The sequence below is a fragment of the Bos javanicus genome, chromosome 1, assembly GCF_032452875.1.
Source record: "Bos javanicus breed banteng chromosome 1, ARS-OSU_banteng_1.0, whole genome shotgun sequence".
NCBI lineage: Eukaryota > Metazoa > Chordata > Mammalia > Artiodactyla > Bovidae > Bos > Bos javanicus.
The window spans coordinates 77,666,046-77,690,892 of NC_083868.1; the positions used below are offsets into that span (position 1 = coordinate 77,666,046).

The 24,847-nt window shown below is 39.1% G+C and overlaps 1 protein-coding gene across 11 annotated transcripts in view; it reads right to left on the minus strand.

Moving 5' to 3' along the window:
• The window catches only part of TP63 (tumor protein p63), a 272,844-nt gene that overhangs the window by 10,008 nt on the left and 237,989 nt on the right, over positions 1 to 24,847 (minus strand). For 6 of the 11 annotated variants that reach the window (XM_061413145.1, XM_061413130.1, XM_061413167.1 and 3 more), the window contains 7 exons: positions 22,943 to 23,129; positions 20,444 to 20,559; positions 19,137 to 19,246; positions 18,363 to 18,499; positions 16,417 to 16,499; positions 13,831 to 13,967; positions 454 to 611 (listed from right to left, as the gene is read on the minus strand). In XM_061413145.1, the coding sequence (XP_061269129.1) occupies positions 454 to 611; positions 13,831 to 13,967; positions 16,417 to 16,499; positions 18,363 to 18,499; positions 19,137 to 19,246; positions 20,444 to 20,559; positions 22,943 to 23,129 (928 nt within the window). Of the gene's footprint in view, positions 1 to 453; positions 612 to 5,884; positions 7,302 to 13,830; positions 13,968 to 16,416; positions 16,500 to 18,362; positions 18,500 to 19,136; positions 19,247 to 20,443; positions 20,560 to 22,942; positions 23,130 to 24,847 lie in introns of those variants that run through there. The other 5 variants (XM_061413140.1, XM_061413168.1, XM_061413156.1 and 2 more) reach the window with 2 other exon arrangements.

Sequence of the window (24,847 nt, forward strand, 5' to 3'; positions counted from 1 at the left end):
GAACGTAAAACTTAGCATTAGATCAGAGAGGTGACTTGTCCAGAGTTACACAGCTAATACTGCAATGGAGTCCAGACTACAATCTGTTTTTCTAGATTTTAAGTCCACCACACTATGCTGCTTCCAACAAGTCGGCCATTTTTCCTACCGATAATCTCAAAGATTGCAGAAGGAGGGTCCACATCCAGGTTGGCAGGAAGCAGACTGTTCTTTCCACAGATATCCTTATCCCTACTAAAGGAATAGCCTTCTCCATCTCTACCAATGTGCTTTGCAATGAGTCACAAATCTTAAAAGTGAGACAACTTTGCCCAAGAGAAATATAAGCCACTCAGCTTCTCTCTATGCCTCCCATACAGCTTCAGAGCAAGCCTTCCCTGACCCCAGAGCAGAGTCTTCCCCTACACTGGCCCTGCTGGTCCTCCAGCTGCAGCTCAAGGGAGATATTCTTACTGTTGGCTCCCATGCCATCAGGAATGGTGGTGGGAGTGAGGGCGTTGCGCTGCTGAGGGTTGATAAGCTGGCTCACGGAAGGCAGCTTGTTCATGCTGTTCATTTTGTTCAGAGGTGGGGAGCTGTTACCGTAGGAAGACTGAGACTGCATCGAGGTCCTGGGAACACAAACATGGAAGTATGGTAAGCAGGATGCTGAGGAGTGGGGACCGGTCATTTCCAACAGGTCTCAGACTAAAACATGGCCCCAACTATATAGGTGTAAAAATATTCCTCCAGAGCAATGACGGGAACTTATTTGTGTTTCCATTTGAGAACCTCTCCTGCCTTGGCAGGGATCACAAAGCTATCATCATATCGTGTTTCCTATGTGACTACAGGACAGAAATGAGTATCTTCCTAAAGCATCTCCTTTGTGAGAGGGGAAATCATTACATCTTCTTTTCCCCCTTTTGTTTTCTCCATCCCTCTCAATGTGAAAATCAAAAAGGGAAAAGAACTGAGTGAAGACCCAAAGGCTTATGAAAGACATGGAGATGGCGAGCTCAAATTGTGGCTGAGGTGTTTCACCTATAGCTGGAGCTTGGCAATTTGGGATGTAAAGAAAGTAACCATAAAATCAATCAAACAGGGCATTTGGCAGCCATCAAGCAGAGGCCTCAACACGGAAACATGCTTTCTCAGCTTAGCTGTTCTGGGCCATGAGGGAGCCCATGAGAATACCAACAGCCTCTCTACACAGAGGGAATCTGAGAGTCCCAACAACTGTTCTGTTAAGCTTCCACAAGTCTCTGGGGGCATGCGTGTGTGTGTGTGTGTGTGTGTGTGCGCACAGGTACTCAGTTGTGTTCGACTCTTTATGACCCCATAAACTGTAGCCTGCCAGGTTCCTCTGTCCACAGAATTTTTCAGGCAAGAACACTGGAGTGGGTTGCCATTTCCTACTCCAGGGGATCTTCCCTACTGAGAGATCAAATCTGTGTCTCTTACAAAGGGAAGAAGAAACACAGTTTTCCATTCAGCATGACTTTGATTTGCAAACTAACTAGAACTGGTTTGTCCTACTATGTATTATGGCTTCCCTGGTGGCACAGTGGTGAAGAATCTGCCTGCAATGCAGGAGATGCAGAAGACAGGGTTTCAGTCTCTGGGTCAGGAAGATGCCCTGGAGGCAGGCATGGCAACCCACTCTAGTATTCTTGCTGGGAAAATCCCATGGACAGAGGAGCATGGTGGGCTATGGTTTATGGTGTGACAAAGAGTCAGACAGGACTGGAGCGACTAAGAATGTACACAGCACTATGTATTATATTATATATGATATTCCCTATTCAGCTGTTGTTCCTGACTTTGAATATAGAACTAGTGATTTCTACCAGAATTAGTGGATATGGAGTCAGAAATTCAAGACTTGAGTCTTCCTTCAGCATATATTAGAAAGCTATAGGTCTCTGTGTAAGCCAGTAAACATCCCTCACCAGGAAACTAAAATGTATGTAAACTAAATATATATATACTTATTGCATGAGTTAGATGCTGGACATGGGGAAACTCATAAGCAATTATCTCATCTTTGAGAAGCTCATAGAATAGAGGATATATGGTGATTATAATCCAACCAACCTTGTAGAGCTATGGTGATAACTGAACAAGATAAGATGAGGAAGAATTGTACACAATATCAGATACTATCAGACACTTACAGTGAGTAATCTGTGCCCATAAAAATGAAGATTGGGTTGAGCATGTAAAAGGGGAAAACCTCCCCTATGACACTTCTCAAATAAGATGTATTATTTTGTTCCTATTTGTCTCCTCCCTGTTGGAGCCATACAAACTTGTATAGTCAAGTTTTGTTTGTGTGTATATCAGATTTAGAAGGCTCTGTACATGAATCCAAGCTCCAAACAAGCAAGGTATAATAATGTCTGAAAAAATAACAAGTGGCTCTAACACCTGAGTGCTACAGTAGTGCTAGGCTTGGACTTCAAAGCTGCCACTCTGCATCCTCCATAATTACACAAAACATAGAAGCCTCCATTCCATATCACTGAACAGCCTTGGCTAGAGGAATTCAAATAATAGGCTATATTTGCATAAATGAACACAACAATTAACGTGCAATTGACAATTCAGCTGTATTTTACAACTGCTGCCTTAAAGCGGGAGGGTACTGATTTCTCACTTTAGCCCTCCTCAAGAAGACAAGTTTAGATCCTTGTTGTATAAACAGCAGTTTATATAAGAAACTCTCCCAATTGTAAGATTCTTCAGGTTACCAAGCTCTCCTTTATCCATTTTCTGAATGAGTCACATATGGACATGGGATGGCAGGGTAGCAATGGGCAGAAATGATAATGCCTGTTGTACAGGTGGGTAAATATAATACTCTAAGGAAAAATGGACCCAAGTCACACATGGCTGTAAATGATGAGCTGAGAGAGCTCTTTTCTTAGTCCAAAGCATTTCCTTTCATTCTGTGGCACCTTCCCAGAAGTAAGACAGTGCAATAGGTTACATAATCAAGAAGTAGGTGAAGTAGTGATAGAAACATGGGAGGCTGAGATAAAGCATAGAACAAAGGATATAGTAAAGGGAGTCCTAGCTATCCCCAGGTCCACTCCACCCCCGTGTAGAAGCCTTGCATGAGTCAACACGTTTGAGTATACCTAGGAACATCTGTTAAGTCCATATTGAAGTGCAAGAAAGCTCAGAGCAGGATGACCAAGAGAAACTTCACTAGGTGCTTCTTCCTGTATCTTTACCCACCACAAAGTAACAAAGATGCCTGGTTGCCCAGACTCCAGAGGCAGACTGGCCCTCTGTGACCTAAAGAAATGTCTACTTATCCCTCTTACCCTCCCCAATCAGTCACATGTACAGCAAGAACTAATGGAAATGTTCCTTGAAGCATTAATGTCTACCACTAGGAAAGTGAAAGTGTATTTAAAAATCTGAATTTTCCGTGGACCCTTAATTATAGTGAATGCCTTCTTCCACATCCTATTACAATTCCCTTCTCCTGTTCCCTTTGTGGTCTTTATTTTTCTATAATTTTATTAGTTCATTTTAAGCCACCTAAACTATTTTTAAGGAAGGTAGGTCACAAATCATAGATGAACAAAGAAGGAACATGAATTTTGGAGCCAATCAAAATATGTGGGTTAATATTTTAGATCTGACACAAATCAGTTAAGGGATTTTGGGTTTTATACAAGTCTTTCCAGTCTCATTTTCTTAATCTGTAGAACAGGTATTACACTCACTCCAGAAGACTTGCTATGGAGATTAGATCAGATGATGTAAGAGTCCTGGATACTGTCCTGTAAATTGTAGGTGCTCAAGAGACATTGCTGCCTTTTGCTCTTCCCCTCCAGCTCCAAATGTTTAATACTTTAGTGTGTAGTCAAGGAGATAAGAGGTGTCAGTTTAAGAATTAATAGGAAGAAGTGGCAAGGACTCTTAGCTGGACAAATCCAGAAATTAGAGTGAAGAGATGAATAAGAATAAGAGAGTCTGAAAAGTTCAGAAACTTTGAATGCATCTCCTTTAATGCTGAAGTGAGTGTTAAAGCTACAAGGAGAAAGGTTGTTGTCATCTGTTTATTATAAGCTTGTATGTCTGATGTAGAAAATATTCTGAACATCTCTATGTGCTCTGGAAAAGGGAGCAAAGCTGAAAAAAATCATAACCAATTTAAAGGACTTTAAGAACAACTTTTTTTTTCCTTTACAAATATAATGTCACAATGTTTGAGCAGACAATCCTAAATACTGCTGGGGCATATGAAGAGATGGAAAAAGTGTTCAGAGACAACATAACCTGTGCTGTTATGGTTTCTGTCCCCACTCAAAAAAGAAAATGTGCACACACACAATATACACACACACAATATACACACACTAAATGGAAAAAGTCAGAATATAGATATCCCCAGAAAAATAACAAGGTGTAAGCCTCAGGTAATTTTCTCTAGAGGCACTTTACATTTTTTCAGGAATCCAACATACAAAAATTAGGAAAGGTATGTTCCATGTATTTCTAGTTTTGAGTAGAAGTCCTGGTAAAATCAAGTTCTAGTTCTTAACGCAGATAATGTAGGTTTCTGTGTACATTTCTAGGAATAAAATCCCATATCTCAGAACCACAAGAGAGCTTCAGGATCATCCAGGATTGAAATCAGGTTTCCAGATTCCGAGTCTAGTGAGTATCTATGTGGCAGAGAGTTAAGATTCTTGAGAAGACACAAATTCAAAGTCTTCACCGCTTTGCTGGAGATGCCTAGAATTCCACCAAAGGATTCCTTCTGTGTCCTTCAATCTTCCATTGCTAAAGAAAAGATAACTCTCTAGTGGAATCTGGCAATGTATCAGGGTGAAGCTATCTTACCAAACCATTGCTGGAGTGCAGTCTCAGATCCTGGAAACACCACAGGTATGAGAGGGGTCAAAAAAAAAAAGGGGGGTGGGGTGGGCGGAAAGACATGGAACATGAGAAAAGGAATGGTTCCTCTTGGAAATTCTGCCCAGTACCATCCTGCATGTAACTTTTCTCGCTATCTGGGGAATTTTGCTTCTAAAGACAAAAGACAGTGTTTCTTCCCCAGCTAGATCAACTGTAATTATAAAATATGTTCCATCAGCTCACATATATGCATGTATATAAACATCATTACAAACACATTAAAAACTTCCATTAAAATAGAGTGAATTTCCGAACAAAAAGTCTGAAAGAAAGTGCAAATGTTAAAAAACTAAACACATTTACTCACCCTTTAAGGAATTTGTGAATTCCTTAAAAGGAAAGTGAAACTTGTCCCAATGTAACAAGATAATCTGATTTCACTATTCTACTTTTATCTCAAACATAAGTTTTTTCTTAAGTGCTTTTCTAAGTGACTATACTATTTTTATTTAGAAAAATAGTTTTTGAAGTTTTAAAAAAGAGTTACTCAAAGATCAGAAACTGTAATTTTTTTTTAAAGCATTGGACAACAAGTTCCACTACAGATTTCTGGATATTTTCTATGGCCTTTGTCACAGAAGCCAAAATATTTAATAAATTGGAATTTGATTTAAATTTCTTCTAAAGAACTTGGCAGCTGAAGATATAACTTGAGACTTGTTCAGCGATGTAAACAAATGATATTATAAGGGTCTAGCTCTTTATGATGAAATTTAACATGCACAGGGCTAAACATATTTTCAAGTTAGTGTTGGCATTGAAATTTGTTTTTCAGATTGATGACCTTGATACAGAGTATCTTAAATAAAAATAGCAACTACTGGCAATAGTGTAGACAGAACCAAAATGACCTATTCTGCTTGCTCTTTTGACTTACACATGGAACTTCAAGCACTTAAATGAAAATATTCTAGCACTTCAGAGATTTTTTAAAAAGCAAAAGAGACAGAAAAGAAAAACTGCAAGATAAACCAAGATGCAAAAGTTTATTGAAAATTAAAATCACACATCCATAAAGCAACAGCCTCAATAACAAGAAATCATTGCTGTGGTGACACAGAATAAAGAGCTGGTGACCTGGTGTGGGGAGAAGATTTTTTAAGTCTTTATATTATTATTTTCAAATATGATTTTAAAATGGAAATAAATAGATCCTCTAAACTCACTGAACCAAAAAAAGAAAAGTCATCAACTCTAATATTTGGGCCAGGAGGGTTAACTTTAACATGTGTTTACTTGGACATCACTTAGACAAAACTTAAGTGTCCTTGACAAGACACTTTGAACAATGTTAGTGATATGGGTGACTTTAGGGTCAGACTGAGGGACAGGAACTCCAGAGATGTTAATCATAGATTTGGTGTTAGGATTTTGAATTCCACTTTGGGCACTGAAGAATGATATATGACTGTCTGGAAGAATATCACCAGGGTAGTTTTACCCTCTTCTTAAAATGACAAAAGAGGTTTACTTTCCTTGGGGTCCAAACTCCAATTTGGAGGGGTAGATCTCCAGGGTTCCCAGGAGCAAGGAAGACAGTCTATCACATCAGATGCTGACATGGGTTGTTAGTTCAGGGTCTTACACAGCATTAATGAACTTTCTACTACATATGAGGGGAAGATACTGATGATTTAAGTTCTCAAAAAGAAGAAAAGAATCATCCCCTACAGTGGCTACTCGTGGTAGTTATCACCTCTCTGCCCAGCAGTACATTTGATACCTTAGCTTGTTACTATTTGCAGTATCATTGCATGACCAGCATTAAAAGGGCCTGACTGAGTCTCTCAGCCACCCACAGACAATAACAACATTTTTTTTCCTTTTCTTAAAAAGACATCTAAGTTTGAGACCTGCTCAAAAGCTTCTTTATGAGTTTCAGAAACAACAGAAGGTAACAGAAAAGGGTTCCAATAAACATCGTAATGCCCCTCGTCCCAGCCTGAGCTCCTCCCTCCCGAGAAACAACACAAAAGCTCACAGACAAACACAGGGGTTTCTGACAGACCCATACTAGATCTAAGGATACAGAATCTGCAGAAAACGTGCTTTCTTGTACAGTTTTGAGTCCCTTCAGAGATTTTCTCACTAATGGCTGTGTGCCTTTGAGCAGTTGGGTCTCTGAGCCAAAGTGTCTTCAAGTCCTGGTTACGAGGGCTGGATACACACACATGCACGCACGTGTGTGAGCACACACACACTCTCACACACTCTCACACACACACAGAAACACAATAAACACACATACTCAAAATACAGAGATGGGGCTCTATGGGTACACTGATCGATTTGGGGGACTGGAATGTCTAAAGAAGGCGTCAGATTGTCTCGGGGTTTCTCTCCGCGGCTCCACAAGCTCATTCCTGAAGCAGGCTGAAAGGAGACTGCAGAGAGGAACCAGAGAAAAGAAAAGATGAAGGCTTAGGATTTCACATATTCAAATCCATTGAATGCAGAAACACATCCTTCTACCTTCATGATCATAGTACAGTCAGAACAGAATGCCTGCAAGGCTATTTTTATCCCTTTCTCTTTACCTTTAAAATCACTCAGAGATGACATTTCAAGATTTTGAAGAAGAAGAAGAAAGGAGAAAAGGTAGTGGTAGTTATCCAGAACTCTGAGAATCACTTGTGGAAATTTTTCTTAAAAAAGGCATTTTTTTCCAGATCCTTTCTGAGACCAGGCTGGAACCCAAGCATATATATAGTTTTAAGAAGTTCCATAAGTGATTCAGTTGAGGACTACTGAGACAAGGTAGGTCATGATGCTTAGTACATCATTTGGCATACTGGACACAATTAATTGCAAAAGGAATGCAGAGACAAGAAGTAACTTCAATCTTTTGTAAAATGTCATCTACCCAATTATAATGCCTCATTACTGTTCCTGTCTAGTCTAAGTGTGAAGTATGAAGAAATATGATCTTATCAGTCTGGGGGCTGCATCATCCTGCCTTTGTAAAGAACTATTAATGAGCATTTTGTACGTACCCAGATTGCAATGGATAAGTATCTTAATCCTTTCAGTCACAAACTTGGCCTAGAAATGCACATATCAAACTCATGAAAGCAACTTTTGCATAATGAAGAAATCAATTATGCTCAAGGATGCCAGGAACAAATCCTTTTATTTTGCTAAAGGTTGTGCAACATCACAAGCTGTTAGGGAATTGCTGCCCTGATGGCTTTTGAGTCACATTCGGTTATTCCTTGCAAAGGAACAAAGCCATTTTCCCTTGGTCAGGACTGAGATTTAGTAAATCGTCTCACCAGCAAGAATTGGGATCATCTTAAAGAAGATGCCAGAATACAACTTCTTAATAGTAGGGAAGTAATTTATTACCAACTAAAGAACAATGGCTATGACTTTTTCTGTGGATACTACATCTTGGGGCTTCTCTTGGACAAAGGGTTGAATGAGACAACATGCAGAAATCATCTTTCACTTATGATAAAAGTGTCTGGACCAGAGGGGCACACACTGAGACCTAAAACTGAGATAAGTTCTGCAGTGAGACATAAGAACTTAGAAAAGTGAGTTAATCTATCTGAATTTAATTAATTTGAGGATATTTTTCATCATTAGCAGCTCAGAGCTAGCAACTCTCTCTCCTGACAACTTCCCAACATCTCCGTGAAGTTCAAAACTAACTGGGTAAACTATAAATGCTCGTGCACTGCCATGACCTGTGAGGTTGAACCACATATTAACCTTTTCAAAAAAATCTATGAAACTAGCAATTTCAACCAAATAATCTGGAAATACGGAAGACGGAAGATTTCTAAGTCAAACTTAGAAATACGGTATTAATCATCTCTCTCAGTGAGAAAGATTTCTGTCTTCTGCTTTCTCCCACAGTGATAATTCTGAAAATATTACTTGCTTCTCTCACAGATACATGAATTTGAAGCAAAATGATAAACATTCTTGAAGAAAACCATAGCTAGATAAGCCTAAAGAAATAGGACTTTACAATGAAACCACAAAGGTAAATAGTAACCACTTGATACAGAGTTGGAAAAGTGGGAGTAAGTGCTTACTTTTGTTTTACTAGGCTTCCCTAGAGGCTCAGCTGGTAAAAAATCCACCTGCAAAGCAGGAGACCTGGGTTTGATCCCTGGGTTGGGAAGATCCCCTGGAGAAGGGAAAGGCTATCCAGTCCAGTATTCTGGCCTGGAGAATTCCATAGACTGTATGGTCCATGGGGTTGCAAAGAGTTGGACAGGACTGAGCAACTTTTACTTTCTTTCTATCTAATACTTTTCTTCATCACTGAAGAATACATACGATAGGTGATGAAGAACTGGTTGCTAAGTATGTAGAAAATGTAGGTCACAAAGAGTTGGACATGACTAAGCAACTTTCACTTGGTTTTATTTTTATAACTTTCTTAACTAATGAAGCAGACCAAATCATTGTAAAGAGCTATATCCTTCAGATCTGATTCTGATCTTGGCTTTGCTCTTAACTAGCTATGAACTCACAGGGGTGAGTTCACTGGGCCTCAGTTTTCTCAGCTATGGTACAAAGAGGCTAGAACTAAGGTCTTGAAGCTCCTGTTCTGCTCTGATATTCTATGACCTATCTGACCAGTGAGCTGCGATCAGAAAGTGATCTGATCTGTACAGGAGAAGGAAACATTAAGAGTTCCTCAGAATGTCCATATTTGTATTAAAATTAAAGTAAAAATCCATCCTGTAGAAACTCAAAAATAATTCTCCAGTGCTAGGCTAAGTAAAATTTTAACAAAGTAGTTCTGGCTTCAGATCAGGATGAAAGCCAAGGAGGAGACTAAATTAAGAAGGAAAAAATAATGAAAAAGAGATAGTATCACTCTAAAGTACACAAGTCAAAAGAATTGCTAAGAAGGTTTCAAGTGGCTTCTGAAAAACTGTATTAAGAGTTAATGCCCCTTGAAAGTATGACGGTAAGGAATCTAGTGGCATGAATGGGTCCAACTTGTCCTCTTACTAGATTTTGGCTTCTATGAACATAACTCTTTATGTTTATTCCAATCAACTAAAATAAAATTTCTTTATACATTGTATAAAACCTACTTATAACAATTAGAGCCACAAAAATTCAATGAAGATTTATCCTCCAGAAAGCCTATGATCATGAAGGTAATTGTGAAGGAATTTTTGAAAAAGGAAAACCATGCACAAATGAAAAGCAAACAGAGAGAAACATATACTGGGACACTAACAGAAGCAATTAAAACTGAAAATATTTCATTACTACCTTGTACTAAATGTATTATTCCCTTCCCACTGATTTTCCCTCCACTATAAAGAAAAGTATAAAATTGATTCCTCACCAGCATAATATTGGTACTAAATTTTTGCAAAGAATTCACAGGCTATCATAGGCATTTTCTAAGCTGATGTATTATTTTCAAATGATTGCCAGGGAATTAGATTTCTATTTTTGCTTGTCTAATTATTCATGCTTTTTCTTGGAGATCTGCATAAAAATAAAAGAGCTGGAAAAAAAAAACTCAGCTGAAGAATACAGCAACTGGAGAATTTATATAGATATATATCAAACAATGGAGGGACATCCAGGTATATATAATGTAACAAAGACATAATTAGGCCAAATGTCTATATTTTCCAAAGATTTCATTTTGCAGTCTGTTATATTTCCATGCACAAGTTATCACAGCTAAAGTTAGCTCTTATACACTGTGGAAACAAGCAGTCAAAAACATGCAATGGTACATACAAACAGACACCACAGGGAACTACAGGCTACTAATTGTTCACTATTCATCTGTGAACACACGTGCAAAAAGTGAAAATACGTCTCTAAAATCCTTTGAGCTTCTTAAAATAACAATTTTATGATATAGGTTCTTCTTTGATGAAATAGATGGCTTGATGAAATATGAATTATAATAAAATAATTTCCCTTTAGAGCCATGTCAGCCAGTTAGGCTAGAGAAGTTATAAGCTCTGAATAACTCATCATCTAGAGACACAGAACTATGTATCCTCATGGATCCCATGTAAATGAACAAATGCTCATGCCCTCAACTGACTGAAGTAGATTGTCTTGGCTCGTAAAATCTCTAAAACTATGACACAAAACTATTCTTTCTATTGTATGATGTAGACAAACTGTTTAAAATGTCCTATAAACTTACATGATGCTGAAAAGAAACTTCCAGAAGCTATTTAAGATTCAAATAGTGTTCTGGTAAGTCACCACCATATTGTAGACTATGGGAGGGCAGGAAACACATCTGTCTCGTCTCTGCTTCTAATGCTTTCACATAGCAGATCCTCAGTAAAAAGCTTGTTACCTGTGTCATGTCAACTATTCTGGTCTTGGCTGATGAGGAACCATACTGTGTATCTAGATGGGCATGTCTAACTTCTTCAGCCAGAAGCAAGAGAAGAGAGGCCTCTGATAAAGGCTGCTATTGTTTTGTTCTGAAATGTCATCCTAAAAGACTTCTTAAAATCTTTTAGTACTTCTCTACTTTAGGATATACAGATCAGCTTCCAAATACTGTTATTAAAAACTATGAATGTCAAGAAGTCATGAAGGATCCATTCTGTTATCTAGAAAGAGGACTAGAAAACTATAGTAAATAGGCCAAATCTGGTCCATAAACTAAGAAGGCTTTTTACATTTTTACAAGGTGGAAAAAATTCAAAAGAAAAATGTTTCATGACAAATGAAAATTATATGAACTTCAAATTCCAGTGTCCATAAAATAAAACTTTATTGTAACAACTACTTTCATTTGTCTATATACTGTCTCTGGTTGCTTCTGTGTTTTTGAACAGGGGAGCTGCAAGAAACCATGTATATGGACCAGAAAGCCTAAGATATTCGCTACCGGTGCTTTACAGAAAAAAAGAAAAAAAAAAAGTGTTTGCCAAACTGTGTGGTAGAAGGTCAGAATCTACAAACCACACTATTTAAAATCAACAGAACTTTTCGCTTTAAGTGAAAAAAAGACAGGAAATCATGGAGCAACTAGTTCGGCATTGAGTAACTCTTCTGACATTATTTTAGCTAAGTCAAACATTTCCAGGGCGGACTGAAAATGATCTGGGAGTCTGTCTTAACAGCATGATGTAAGTATCTTGGAGAAGGCATCTATTCCCTGTGGGTCTGTAAAGGATATTACAGGTCTGTTTCTTTGATCCTTGTATGAGTTTATAAGAACTAAATCAGTTTTGCACCTAAATATGTTAATATATATTTCTATCTGATATCCTAAATATTATATAAGGACTGACAATGTGAATTCTGTAACCTTGAATTCTAATTCTCCTCTGAAGTACTCTGTATCCCCAAGGAAGCTCCTGATTCAACTTTCTAGTCAGCCTGACTATAAAACCTTATAATTATGATTTGCAAAACTTCTGTGCTAGAAGTGAATGGTAAGATCCCTTTCAGTCAAAAAAAAGTCTTAAATGGTCAAAGAGCCTGAAGTCCTTTAAAGAGAGAGTATGCTTGTTTTTAGTTCCTCTGCTGCCCACTCCATATCCCATAGTCAGTAGGTACGGGCTCAGAGAACACCTCCTAAGTATCAGAGATGCAGTCCAACCTCCTCAACTGCATTTATTTTATTTAAAAAAGAAAAACAATACCTTTTTATTACACTTTTCATAGGTATTTCTCTACAGTAGTTAATAATAAATGAGAAAAGATCCATTATTTATTGTTCATTTGTGTTCCTAATGTAAAAGACAATCTGTCATAGGCAAAATAGTTTTGGCTTCATTTCTTTTTGCCTGAAGTATAAAATGTCTACATTTTACGTTGATCTATGGAGAAAATCCCATGGACAGAGGAGCCTAGTGGGCTAGAGTCCTTGGGGTCGCTAAGAGTCAGGCACGACTGAGCGACTTCACTTTCACTTTTCACTTTCATGCACTGGAGAAGGAAATGGCAACCCACTCCAGTGGTCTCGCCTGGAGAATCCCAGGGACAGAGGAGTCTAGTGGGCTGCCGTCTATGGGGTCGCACAGAGTCGGACACAACTGAAGTAACTTAGCAGCAGCAGCAGCAGCAACAGAGACTCTGGCGATACTTTCGGTATAGACACAATAGATTTTCAGCTCACAAGTGATTATTCTTAACCACAGAAGGGTAAGTATAAATCAGAGTTCTGATTCACCAATTTCCCTTCCTTTCATAAGAGCTAGTGTGTTCTGGTTAGGTATAAAAAACACCATCATCAAAGATCCAAGAATCAAGGTAAAATGAATATATAAATAGTTTGTATGTATATTCTAAAATGGTTGCAAAATCTGGCCTCACTGATATAAACATGTACTGCTGGAAGACCTAGAATGAGGATGTTAAAACATTGGCAATTCCGCTCTATTTTGCCCTAATGCATCCAGATTTTCCCTAATGACCAGGCACTAGGACTCTGAATCCTCAACACAGCACTCAAAGAAGTCACTTATAGTGAAACCTATGTGCTATCTCTGGTCTATAATGATTTTCCCAAAAGTGGATTGTGTGCATCCCAGGTGAGGGACAAGATAAGATATTGGAATGAGGAAAAACTATGTGACTTTAAATAGACACATTATTACTAGCATAGAGGATGTATTCAAAATTCTACTATTGATAGATGTGTATGGACCAGGGGCATAGAGAAGAAAACTAATTCTATTAGTGTGAGTCTTTTTTCAGAATTCACTTGAAATGGTTTCAATTCAACTTCAGGATATAGGTGTAACTTGTCAAAGGGAGGGTTATAAGAAACATAGGAGATTGTTGAAGCAGAAAATGGAGTCCTCAAACCAGCTCATGTGAACCTACCAATTTCTGCTGTCTCACAACCTCACCTTTTACATCAGCCAACAACCATCCTGTGGCCGATCTGAATACAGAGTCATCTTAATCACATCTGCTAAAATGACATAGGGATACACTCACTGTTTCTGAAGTAAATGCTGGTGCTGCTGTTGCTGCTGCTGCCTGTAGGTTTCAATCGTGTGCTGAGGAAGGTACTGCATGAGTTCCAGGGATTCTTTGATCTTCAGCAGCATTTCGTAAGTCTCACGGCCCCTTACCTACATAAAAGAGCAGAAGGCAAGAGACAAAAAATGAAGAACTGTAGAACTATCAGAAGTACAGTCAGTCCTCTTTATTTGTGGATTCTGCTTGGACTAATTCACCTACTTGCTAACATCTATTTATAACACAAAAATCAATACTTCACAGACAGGGGCATAATGATGAAAAGTTTACTGTCCCAGTGTGCACGTTCCCAACTGAGGGTGAAGAAGGTGATGTTCCAACTTCTTGTTTCAACTCTTCTGCTGGAAATAAGTGTCCTTCTCTTAGCCTATTTAGGGCCAAATTTTTTACTTTTCTGTACTTTTTGGAGGTACATTTTTTGGTTTAAAATAGTTCCCAAAGGCAGCTTCAATGCTCTCTAGTGCTCCTAAATGCAAATACATTGTAATGTGCCTTATGGAGAAAATTCATGTTAGGTAAGCTTAGCCCAGCCCTGAGCTGTTGTGGTATGGACTATGCATTCAATGTTAATGAACCAATGTGCATGCGTGCAGGCATGCTCAGTTGTGTCCAACTCTTTGCAACCCCACAAACTGTGGCCCGCTTGGCTCCTCTGTCTATGGGATTTTCCCAGCAAGAACACTGGCATGGGTTGCCATTTCCTTCTTCAGCAATGAATCAACAGCATATATTAAATAAGAAACACACATGAAACAAAGTAATGCATTGATCAGTTGCTAAAAATGTGACCAGAAGCTCGGAGGAATCTAATCCTGTATTTCTCATAGGAACAATGATTCAGTATTTGATTGTGCAGTGTCCATTGTGACTTTATAAAGCATAACTACCACAGATAAGTAGAATTAACTGTAATTAAATCTGGAAAGACACAAGTTTTCAGCAGGGGTAAAATGTGCTTCCCTCTTTAAGAGAGTCTCTTAAAAACTTTAAGAAGTCTGAGCAGAACCAGGACTAGGGAAAGGCGAGTGGAGAACAAAGAGCACTTGCCTGATGTGAGAGTGAGTGCCTGTTACGCTGTGCACCTTGGCAGGTCGCCTGTCCCCTCCCTGTCAGAATTCAGAAATGGAAAGATTTTCTCTACCTTTTATTGGGTTAATTCCTACTTATCCCAGCTCTGGCATCATATTCTTTGAGAAGCTTTTGCTGACCTCAACCTTTTAGGCCAAGTCTTCCATTCTTCCTGTGAGCTCCCACAGTGTCACCCTTAACTTTACTGAAGTGTTGATTCCATTATTATACCTCTTTGTCTCCTCACTAGAAGACAAGGTCTTGTAAGGTAAGAACTGTACCTTAATGATCTCTAATGTCAGAGTCTAGCATTTCTGCCATTCAGCAAACACGAACTAAATTCACGGTAAATGAAAAGGCTTTTTTTTTTTTTTTCCTTCACACATTTCAGTCTGGCTAATTATTCACTAAAAATAAGATGTAACCATTGATAGGATATTTCCTCCATTAGTACAAACTGAAATTTCATTAAAGAAACAGCTCTTCAACGTGGTTTCTATCTCATCAGCTGAAGACACATCAGAGCTTTCCAAATATCCAGTACAGCAGGAAAATGTTTAACTTAAGGGTTCACATACCAGTTTCCATATGTGGCCTGAGAAACAAGACATTGAGAATCTCAGCTCACTCACTGTCTGACTGTTCTGCCAGCAAGCAGTATAATTCCCCGACCTGACTGAACTTTAGGGCCTCAAGAAGGAAGGGCTAGTGAGCATGGCACACCCAAACCTGTGGCTTAACTTCAATCCCAGCCAAATCTCCTGGCCCAGCTTGTCTGTATCTCAAGTCAGTGTAGACAACATCAAGAGCCAGCGTGGTTACCAAAGCTTTGCTGCCACTCTAGATGGCAAAGACCTAAGGTGAGAAGAGCTAAATGAACTGCAACTGTAATCTAAAAAAGGGCACCTTGGTGACCTGGAGACGGCTTATATTCCTTGTGGGAATGAACAATACTCCTACACAATATTTGGGCCAAATCTCTGGCCATTCCCATATAGTTGAGGATTCTGCCTAGCTTTGCTTTTTTTTTTTTTTTTTTAAATAGCATTCCCTAAAAGAAATCACAGGCAACACTCTATAATAGTTTATCAACTTTGTTAATGCCTTCTGACAAAATTTTAGCCCTAAGTTGGTATGACCAGGCTGTCTAGGATCATCTTATCACTCTTCAGTAATGAAGGATAAATTAATTTTAAAGACTTGCATAAAAAGAACTCTATTAGTAGAAGTGTAGTTCTGACTGGGTGAGTAGTAAGAGGAAGAGCCCACATTATTAATCTGTTCCAGAACTTTAGAGAGGATGAATAATTTCCTAATTTCGCAGAAAACAAGTAGGTTTTCTGTTTTATCTCACTTGCCTCTATCACCCTCTTCACATTCTCATTCACGGATAACCAAAAGATGACCACAGAGTAACAGCTTATTCAGAGAAGGTGACAATGAAGCAATCACGAATACCCAAGGGAGACTCACTGGTAAGTATAACAGTTCATCATCTGGGGATCTTCGTTTCTTGATGGATGTCATCTGGATGCCATGTGTGTTCTGACGGAAAGCTGGTGGAGGAAAAGTGCAAGTTTCATCCTGGGAACATTTCTGAAGCAATAACACATTGATTAAACAGACAGTAGCACCATTGACACTGATGAGATTAGAATTTCCAGTTCTAAGCAGCCATTCAATGAGTGATGATTACTTTTATATTAGATGTAAACTTAACAATAATGAGAGTGATGTGGGGAGGTGAGGCAAAACAAGGAAAGAAAAACGGGAGGTGGGTGCAGGGAGGCTGGGAAATGGCCTCTGGCTTAAGCAGTGCTGCAGGAATCCCTGTGTTTTACTGGAGTGTGTCTGTGAACAGCTGCTCACCACAGGAAGATAAATTGGAACTGTGTTTTATTTTTCAGATCATTTATCTTCCAAGGAGGTAAATGCAGGCTGTAGGAGTTGTCTTGTCTGTGCATTCAACCTTGTGAGTTCCCCCCTCCCATGTTAATACAAATATCATATAGCCTCTGACAAGCAGTCTCTTGGACCTCAGTTTTCTCTTTGGGAAAATCAGGGAATTAATTTTATATATCCCTAAAGGTTTCCAAAATTTAGAAACTATACCCAGGAACCAGAATATAGAGATGATTCTCCTACTAGAGTTCAGATAATCGTTCTTACTGAAAGTTATTGATTGGTAGGTAACTGAGGTGCTCAGGGAAGCATATGGAGCTAGGCCAACAGACAGACTCAAGAGGAGAATTAGGGTGGAGATATAATTATTGATAGTACATATACTATTGATAATGTATATATAAACTAAGTACTATATATACGATTGTTTGAGGAATAATCAGGGAGAAAAATAACTGGAAAAGCAAATCACACTGAACAGCCCAAAGATGATAAAGGTTAGTTGTTATAACAAATTGTTCTGCAAAATTCAATACCATTTTTATTTCTTCTGCATACTAATCAGTAATAAGATGAAAACATTTTTCACGATATAATTCACAGTGTGATATATTTTAAAATACTTGCTATAGTGATAGCAGGCGTATGCAAGCCATCTTCTAGAATTAAATCTCATGCTTTAGTAGCTTGGGTGGATCAATGGTTTTCAAACTCTGTGACCTGAAGAATGAGACCTCTGGGGGTGAGTACCTGACATGCAAGGGTGGTGTGAGTGAAGCATGAAACCACAGCCCACTCCTGACTCCCACCCCTTCAACTAGAACAGTTCTACTTTCAGCTATTTTGAGCTCCTTGAAATACTTCATTTTTAAAAAGCTTTTATTGCTTAAAAAAACAAGTCTGAAACCAACTGATCTAAATCATCAGCCTCACTATAAATGATGTAACTAAAGCCCTGAATGGGTCCTACATCTCAAGATTCAATGAAACCCACAGCTGCATATTCCCCAGACTGTGCTTTATGAAGTTCACTCTTAAGTCTCACTATTCCCCTAGACTCAGGAGGTAGGCAGGTGGCATTTTCAACCCTCACCTTCAGTAACAGAATGATAAATGGACATAAATAGGCTAAGGTACTGGTTCTCAAACTTCAGCTGGCAACAGAGGCACCTACAGGGCTTACAGAACATGGATCCCTGGGCCTCACATCCAGTACTTCTGATTCAGCAAGGCTGCAAACTAAGAGTTTGGATTTCTACCCAGCTTCCAGATGATGCTGATGCTACTGGTCTGGCAGTCATGTCTGGAGGATTGCTGGTTAATCTTCCATGATGATCTGCTTTTGAAAAGCTATAGCGCACACCCAGAATCCATTTCATCAAGAGCTGCAGCTTAAGGTCATAAACGTGTCTCTAAAGCCCTTAGGTCTTATTCTGCAGCTTCTCAAACATCACCCATCAGGCACTGCATCTGGAGGAGACTTAGCCCTACCCCATTGGGCCACTACAGCTACTTACGGCGCTTCGTACCATCACCATTCTTTGTGCTGTCCGAGACCTGCTGCTTTCTGATGCTATCTTCATCCGCCTTCCTGTCTCTCCCTGGGCAAGCACAGATCCGGGCCTCAAAGCAGCGGCGGCCCAGGACTTGCCCACTAGGAATTAAAGAGAAGAAAGGGTTAAATGAAAGGAATTTGAAAAGCCCCCTGCTGGCCATCACCAGTGCACCAGCTCCACCACCAACTCAAGGCTGCTTTGAGGATGGGCCCCCAAAGCATTTGGCAGAACACAAAAGTGCTTACAGGCCATGAGCAATATTAGTAAATAGCATCCATTTGTTCTGCAAAGAACCTCCAAGCCATTAGCTGAACAGCTGTATTTAGCTACATATTTTGAAGGAAACTTGAGTTAAGCCAGTGGATGTCTCCAGATAAAATCCCTTTAGGCAGTTCAGACTTATTCAAAGAAACTGTTAAATGCCTCGCGGCCCACATGAAAACAAACACTGTCTAATCAGAAACTATTCCAGTCAAATGTCAAGAATTCAGGTATGAAGTGACTTGAACACCTTCCCAACTCTTTTTTTTATTTTCTACCTTTACCCACCCTGTTCTGTCTCCACTTTCTTAGATCTTTTATGTAAGTGTTTGCAGCAAGGATTTATAGCACAAAGGACAAAATCTAGGGTAGCTCTCTGTTGTACATGCAAAGGTAATGATAAAACAAGCACAGTTTCACTTTGCCCTCTGCCCAGAGTTTCTACAGAATGACAGTTCTGCAAATGCCACTTACTCTCTGGTTTCCAGAGTAACAATGATTAAAATTGGACGTCGGTTCATCCCTCCAACACAACTGCTGTTACACATGAAATTGTACAAGACTGTCGTGAATTCAGTGCCAACCTGAACACAGGGAGGAAGAGAGTCGGTGTGAACAAGGACTTGAACTAACGTTCTTTCTTCTTAGTTCTTCCTTCTTCGTTCTCACTTACTTAAACAACTCCATTTCTGATCAAGTGATATCCTTTCTTCTAAAAAACTATAAAACCCATGGTAGATTCTTCTTTGCCTTGGCTCTTAGGAAGCTTAAACCTAGTATTTGCAATAGTGGACCCTCTGCACAGTATGAAAGGGTTTTTAAAAATAACCATGGTTGACCCTATTCACTTGCAAGCTGATCCATATCACTTAATTCAAACAGGGTTCATCACATACATGAAAAGTTAGAGATGAAAAAATTAATAACCTCAGCAGTAATGCTCCAGGGACATTTCTATGATATGGATAACACAGTACAACATACATGTGAATGTATACTTCCATAACGAACAGTCTGGAATTCAGAATTAAATAATCTAGTCCAGAAAATGAATTTATGGGTGAAGCAATCTGAAGCCTAGAGACACAGAGTTATAAGCTAGAAGTCCACAGAAAGAGTCAGCAAATCAAGGGTCTCTGGTCTTATCACTCCAGTGTTCTCTCTGCTGCATCATGCTGCTTTTCTAATCTGCCATCCTGTACATTCGAACTTCAACTATGAGATCCCTCTTAGGGTCTCCCATTTCGGGATAGTGTAAAAATGGTGGTGGTGGTTTAGTCGCTAAGTCGTGTCCTACTCTTGCAACCCCATGGACTGTAGCCCACTAGGCTCCTCTGTCCATGGGATTTTCCAGGCAAGAATATTGGAGTGGATTGCCGTTTCCTTCTCCAGGAGATCTTCCCAACCCAGGAATCGAACCCTGGTCTCCTGCATTGCAGGCAGATTCTTTACCGACTGAGCTATGAGGGAAAAATACTTGCATCCAATACTCATGTACATCTACTACCAGCTGAATTTCCGATTAAGATCTCTGGATAATAATGCCATGTATAAACTCAACTGTAGATTCAGTTATTTTCTGCCTTTAAGATGAGAACATGGGCAACAGAGCCATGTTACCAGTAACAAATTTGGTACAAATTTAGCAGTTTTGAAGGGGGATAGAGAAGTGCCTCGTGAAGAGAAGGGAGACAATAAATACAAAAAAAGTTATCTATTTTATAACTAAGATAGAATTATATGCTTGAAACACCTCCTATGCCCAGTCCTTATCTGCTTACCTGAGGTGGCTCATAAGGTACCAGCACACTTTGTCTTCCTGTGATGGGGTCTTCTACGTACTGGGCATGACTGTTACCTTCTACTCGAATCAAATGACTGGGAGGGGCAATCTGTCCTACAGAATGGAAAAAGAAAAAAAATTAGCTCATCAACCTCAAAACAAAGAAAACAAAATGAAACTATGGACAGAACACTGGTGGTCAAAGAAATAGTTTGAATAATAGAGGAAATATACATCCTTGAAAAGAAGACTAGATCCTGTTGCCAGAGATCTAACACATGAAGGTATCACAACCTTTATAGCCACAAAAAGGTCAGGAATGGTCATCTATATATAAGGGAACAGTCCCATGTTTCTGGGCTCAAGGTAAACAAGTTGTAGAGGACTCTATAACTACATCTCTAAGCTGATCCATACAGAGCATTTTTCCAGCCTCTCTGAAAAATGGAAGAAAAAGGAACAAGTTAATTTAAAAAATATACCTGCCTGACAGAAAACACTGCCCCCAAACTGACCATTTAAAACACTATGAGAAGCTAAGAATGGCAAGGATAGAACTTTCACTTTGCCTATTCTATTTTTCATGATTAAGTCACAATTTTACTTTGGTCATAAAGATGGAAAACTAACTTTATTTGTTGTACTGCAATTGTCCCAGGTTAGAGGGTAAAAAAGGGAAGCAAGTTTTGAAAGGAACATAAACAAAGTTTCACAAAATGTGATACCTGGTAGAACTCAAAAATAAAGACGCTGCTCTAAGAGTTAATGCTGTAAAGATGTTTTTTAACCTTTGGTCTCATATTTTCATTCTACAGTAACTGATACTCAAAGTAAAAGGCTTCATATATCAAGATGCTCTCTGTTGCCTGAAATATCATATATTATGGCAAAAATTTTAAATAACTATTGTGCTAAAAAATAAGAAAAAAGCAAACAAAAACAAAAAATGGTTATGTCATCTTGACAGATCAAGAGAAGTTATGGAAACCGATAACAAAGCCTAGCTATAGAGAATAACTTCTACAGCATATTGTTAAGTGAAAGGTAAGATGCAGAGGTATGGATAATAAGGTCATATACCAAGGACTAGGAATTCATATGTAAAAATTAGCTGTGTTAAGGTGGAGAGATTTTAACTTTATTTCCTTTTTTAAATTTCTATCTATTCTCTTTCTGCATTACTTTTTCTTTACCACCTATTATATTATCTACATACATATACTCTGGGTATATGTATACATACACATACATATGTATATACATATACATACATATCTCTGGGTAACCTACCAATCTTTCTATTTTTCACATAATTTCTATAAAAGGTATTCTAACTCCCAATCCTCCTGTCTCCTCATTGCTCTTTGATGAATCTTTATGCTTTCTCTTGTCCTTCCTTTCAACTATTTTGTGTTCTTGACTTAGCCTCCCTTCATAAACTTTAGAGTAGTAAATGTAAGAGGACCCTTGGAAATAATGACCGCTTCTGTAAAACTATTACTGAATCTGAGGCTCAGAACCTGGGATCTAACTTATCTATGGATACAGCACTTAAAGGTGGCCCCAAGATAACCTGCTCTTTGTCAGTCCTTCACTTTACTGCTTCCCCTCCTAAGCTCCTGTTCTTGATCGTCCATTTACTCCTCTTGTTTGTTATTTGTCTTCATTTATTTCTCTTATTCCCCATTTTCCTCTTTTTTTTTTTTTTTTAATTATTTCTCACTCTGTATGCTCTTTTCTCTCACCCTTCTACACCCTAATCAGTCCAGCCTTGACAATAACCCCAGGAGAGGCACTGAAGCCCTTAGCAGGGGACCAACAGATCAGAGGCCACACTGTTCTTCTTAAAACCCTCTCATTAAAAAAAAAAAAAGGGAAGTGTTAGGTAGTTAGAAAAGGAAAAAAGGAGTCCAAAATGGTGGTGGCTAAAAGACAAAGGGAAAAGCCCACAATAACAGAACAAAAGAAAATCTGCAGACTGGAGTGGGAGTGAGAACCTCAGGTGAAACATAGCTAGCCCTAATTTGCATAGGAAGAAGAGACAAAAAGTACAAAAAGAGAGACCCAAGATGGATTGAGGCCTCTCTTTTGGGGTCGGCCCACCCTCATGCCTCCAGGGTATACTATCCTCTGTTTGCTGAATAAAACTCTGAGCTGTAAATGAGCTGTAACATTGGTCTGCCATTTCAAATCTTTGTTGCCAAAAGACAGAACCCAGGAAATTACTCACTCTCCCGACAGAAGGAAGGAAGAAACAGGGAGAAGAGAGGCAAGTCCAGGTCATCCAGCGATTACCAATATTAAAATAAGCAGTTTAATTATTGTGAAAGCCTGAAATTTATTCAACATTATTCTCAGACAGTCTTATCACCCAAAAAGGTAGACTAAGCTGCCATCAGATTGCAGAGGTTGGAAACAGATAGGTGGATCCCAGACAAAACTCTCCACAGGAGCTCTATTTCAAGCTTAAACAGCCACAGATCCCCATTCTCCTTACCCTCATTGAATTCACGACTCAGCTCATGGTTGGGGCACCTTTTTACCACTTCAGTGACATGCTCGGCCTTCTTGTAGACAGGCATGGCCCGGATGACAGCACCCTGAGGTGGTGGGGTCATAACCTTGATCTGGATGGGGCATGTCTTTGCAATCTGGCAGTACAGCTTCTTCAGTTCAGTGGAATACTGCTTAGAGATGGGTCCATGGTGGAAGAAAGAAAGGAAACAACAGGAGATTTTGTTATATTCAAAAGCAGAACAAGGAATATATATACATTTTTGGTAAACATGTTCCTTTAGAGCTGCCTGTTTGAAACTCAGCAGGACCCTATGGGACTCCTGGATATGGAAGCCTGTGTCCCCCACTCCTTGTTTGTAAGGAGCAGACTCCAGCCTCTGTCCTTCCCAGAGTCCCAAAGGACAGATTCAACATTCTGGTGATAAGGGAAGGGAGAGGATGCAAAGACAAGGGAAGAACAGGCAAGAAACAACAGTGCAGCCTTAGGGCAGGGTCCTGGTCCCCCTTCAAGGGACAGAACACAATCTTTAAGCTCTTATTAGAACCAAAACCCCCAATGGAATGGATTTAGCATTCCTCACTCCAGAGAACACCTGAGGCCATATTAAAGGAGCCAGAGAAAGGCATCATGAGATTACCTGAAATCAGATTAAAGGAGTGCTGGCCCTGCACACACTCTAATCTTATCATCAACCTCACTCTGGAACCACTGCTATAAAGCTCCTTACCAAATACTCCCAGGTTGGGTCACTGTTTTTGAGGGCAGGATCACACTGTGTACCCTTATGACTAGTAAAGAAATAAAGCTATCCTTTTCTACTTCACCCCAAATTCTGCCTCTGAGATTTGATCTTGTACCAGTGCACAGAAACCAAGTTTTCAGCATCATGTTCACCATTGGTTGAAACCATTTATCAAAACACAGTTGTGTTATTATTTACAGTTATCATCTCTTCAGGATGAAGAAACTGATTCTCAGAAATATCTCAATGATTAACACTCTGAACAGGTTTATAGACTACTGAAAACTAAACGGAAAAACAGTATTCTCATGTGTTGAGTGATATTAAGCAGACTATAATTAATCCTACCCTTATGCTACTCTAGAGAGACTCATAGAAATTAGGGGTATGGAAAAAAATGTTTTCAGACAGAATATCTGGTAGATAGTGAAGAGATTTCATTTAAGGTCAACCAACTAGAAAATTGCAAAAGTTCCCTCAAACAACTGCACTTATCTTGTAAGGTCATAGCCTAAAAGAATGAGGGATCTGAAAGGGGTCATTTGGTCCTACGTTCTCATGAAAGGACTGCCCTATTACAACACAGTAAGACATGGCAGCAATAAAGATGATCTTTTCATTCACAAGGGACTGAAACTTTCCTACTATACTTCCTTCTGAATGGAAAGGAAGTTCAGTGGTTGGTTGGTTGGTTGGTTGTAGAATTAGAAAATAGGGTAGAGAAAGCATGAGACCTTGAAAATAAAAGTTCGTCCTTGTTTCCTTTTAGAAAGTCTCCATTCTAATCCTTATATTATCTTAAACCTTAAGCGATCACCCTGTGGGTCAAAGTCTCATCACTGCATTCCTCCTCATTCTGAGGTTGAGTGAAACCACTTGGGCAATGGAACTGCTGGCCAAGAGCAGGGCACCTAGTAACATTTACCCAAACAAAGGTAAACAGACACACACACACAGGTTACAAATCTCATTTGGCAACAATATTTTTCCAGGGAAAAGACAGTGGGGAGCAGGAGCCACAGTGGCAAAGGGATTCATTACTGCTATGCTCCAACCCAACTCTGAATAGAAGCAAATGTCCCATGGAAAAGCACATTTAAAAATAACTGCTTTATTTCTTCCTTTTGAAATATAATATTTAA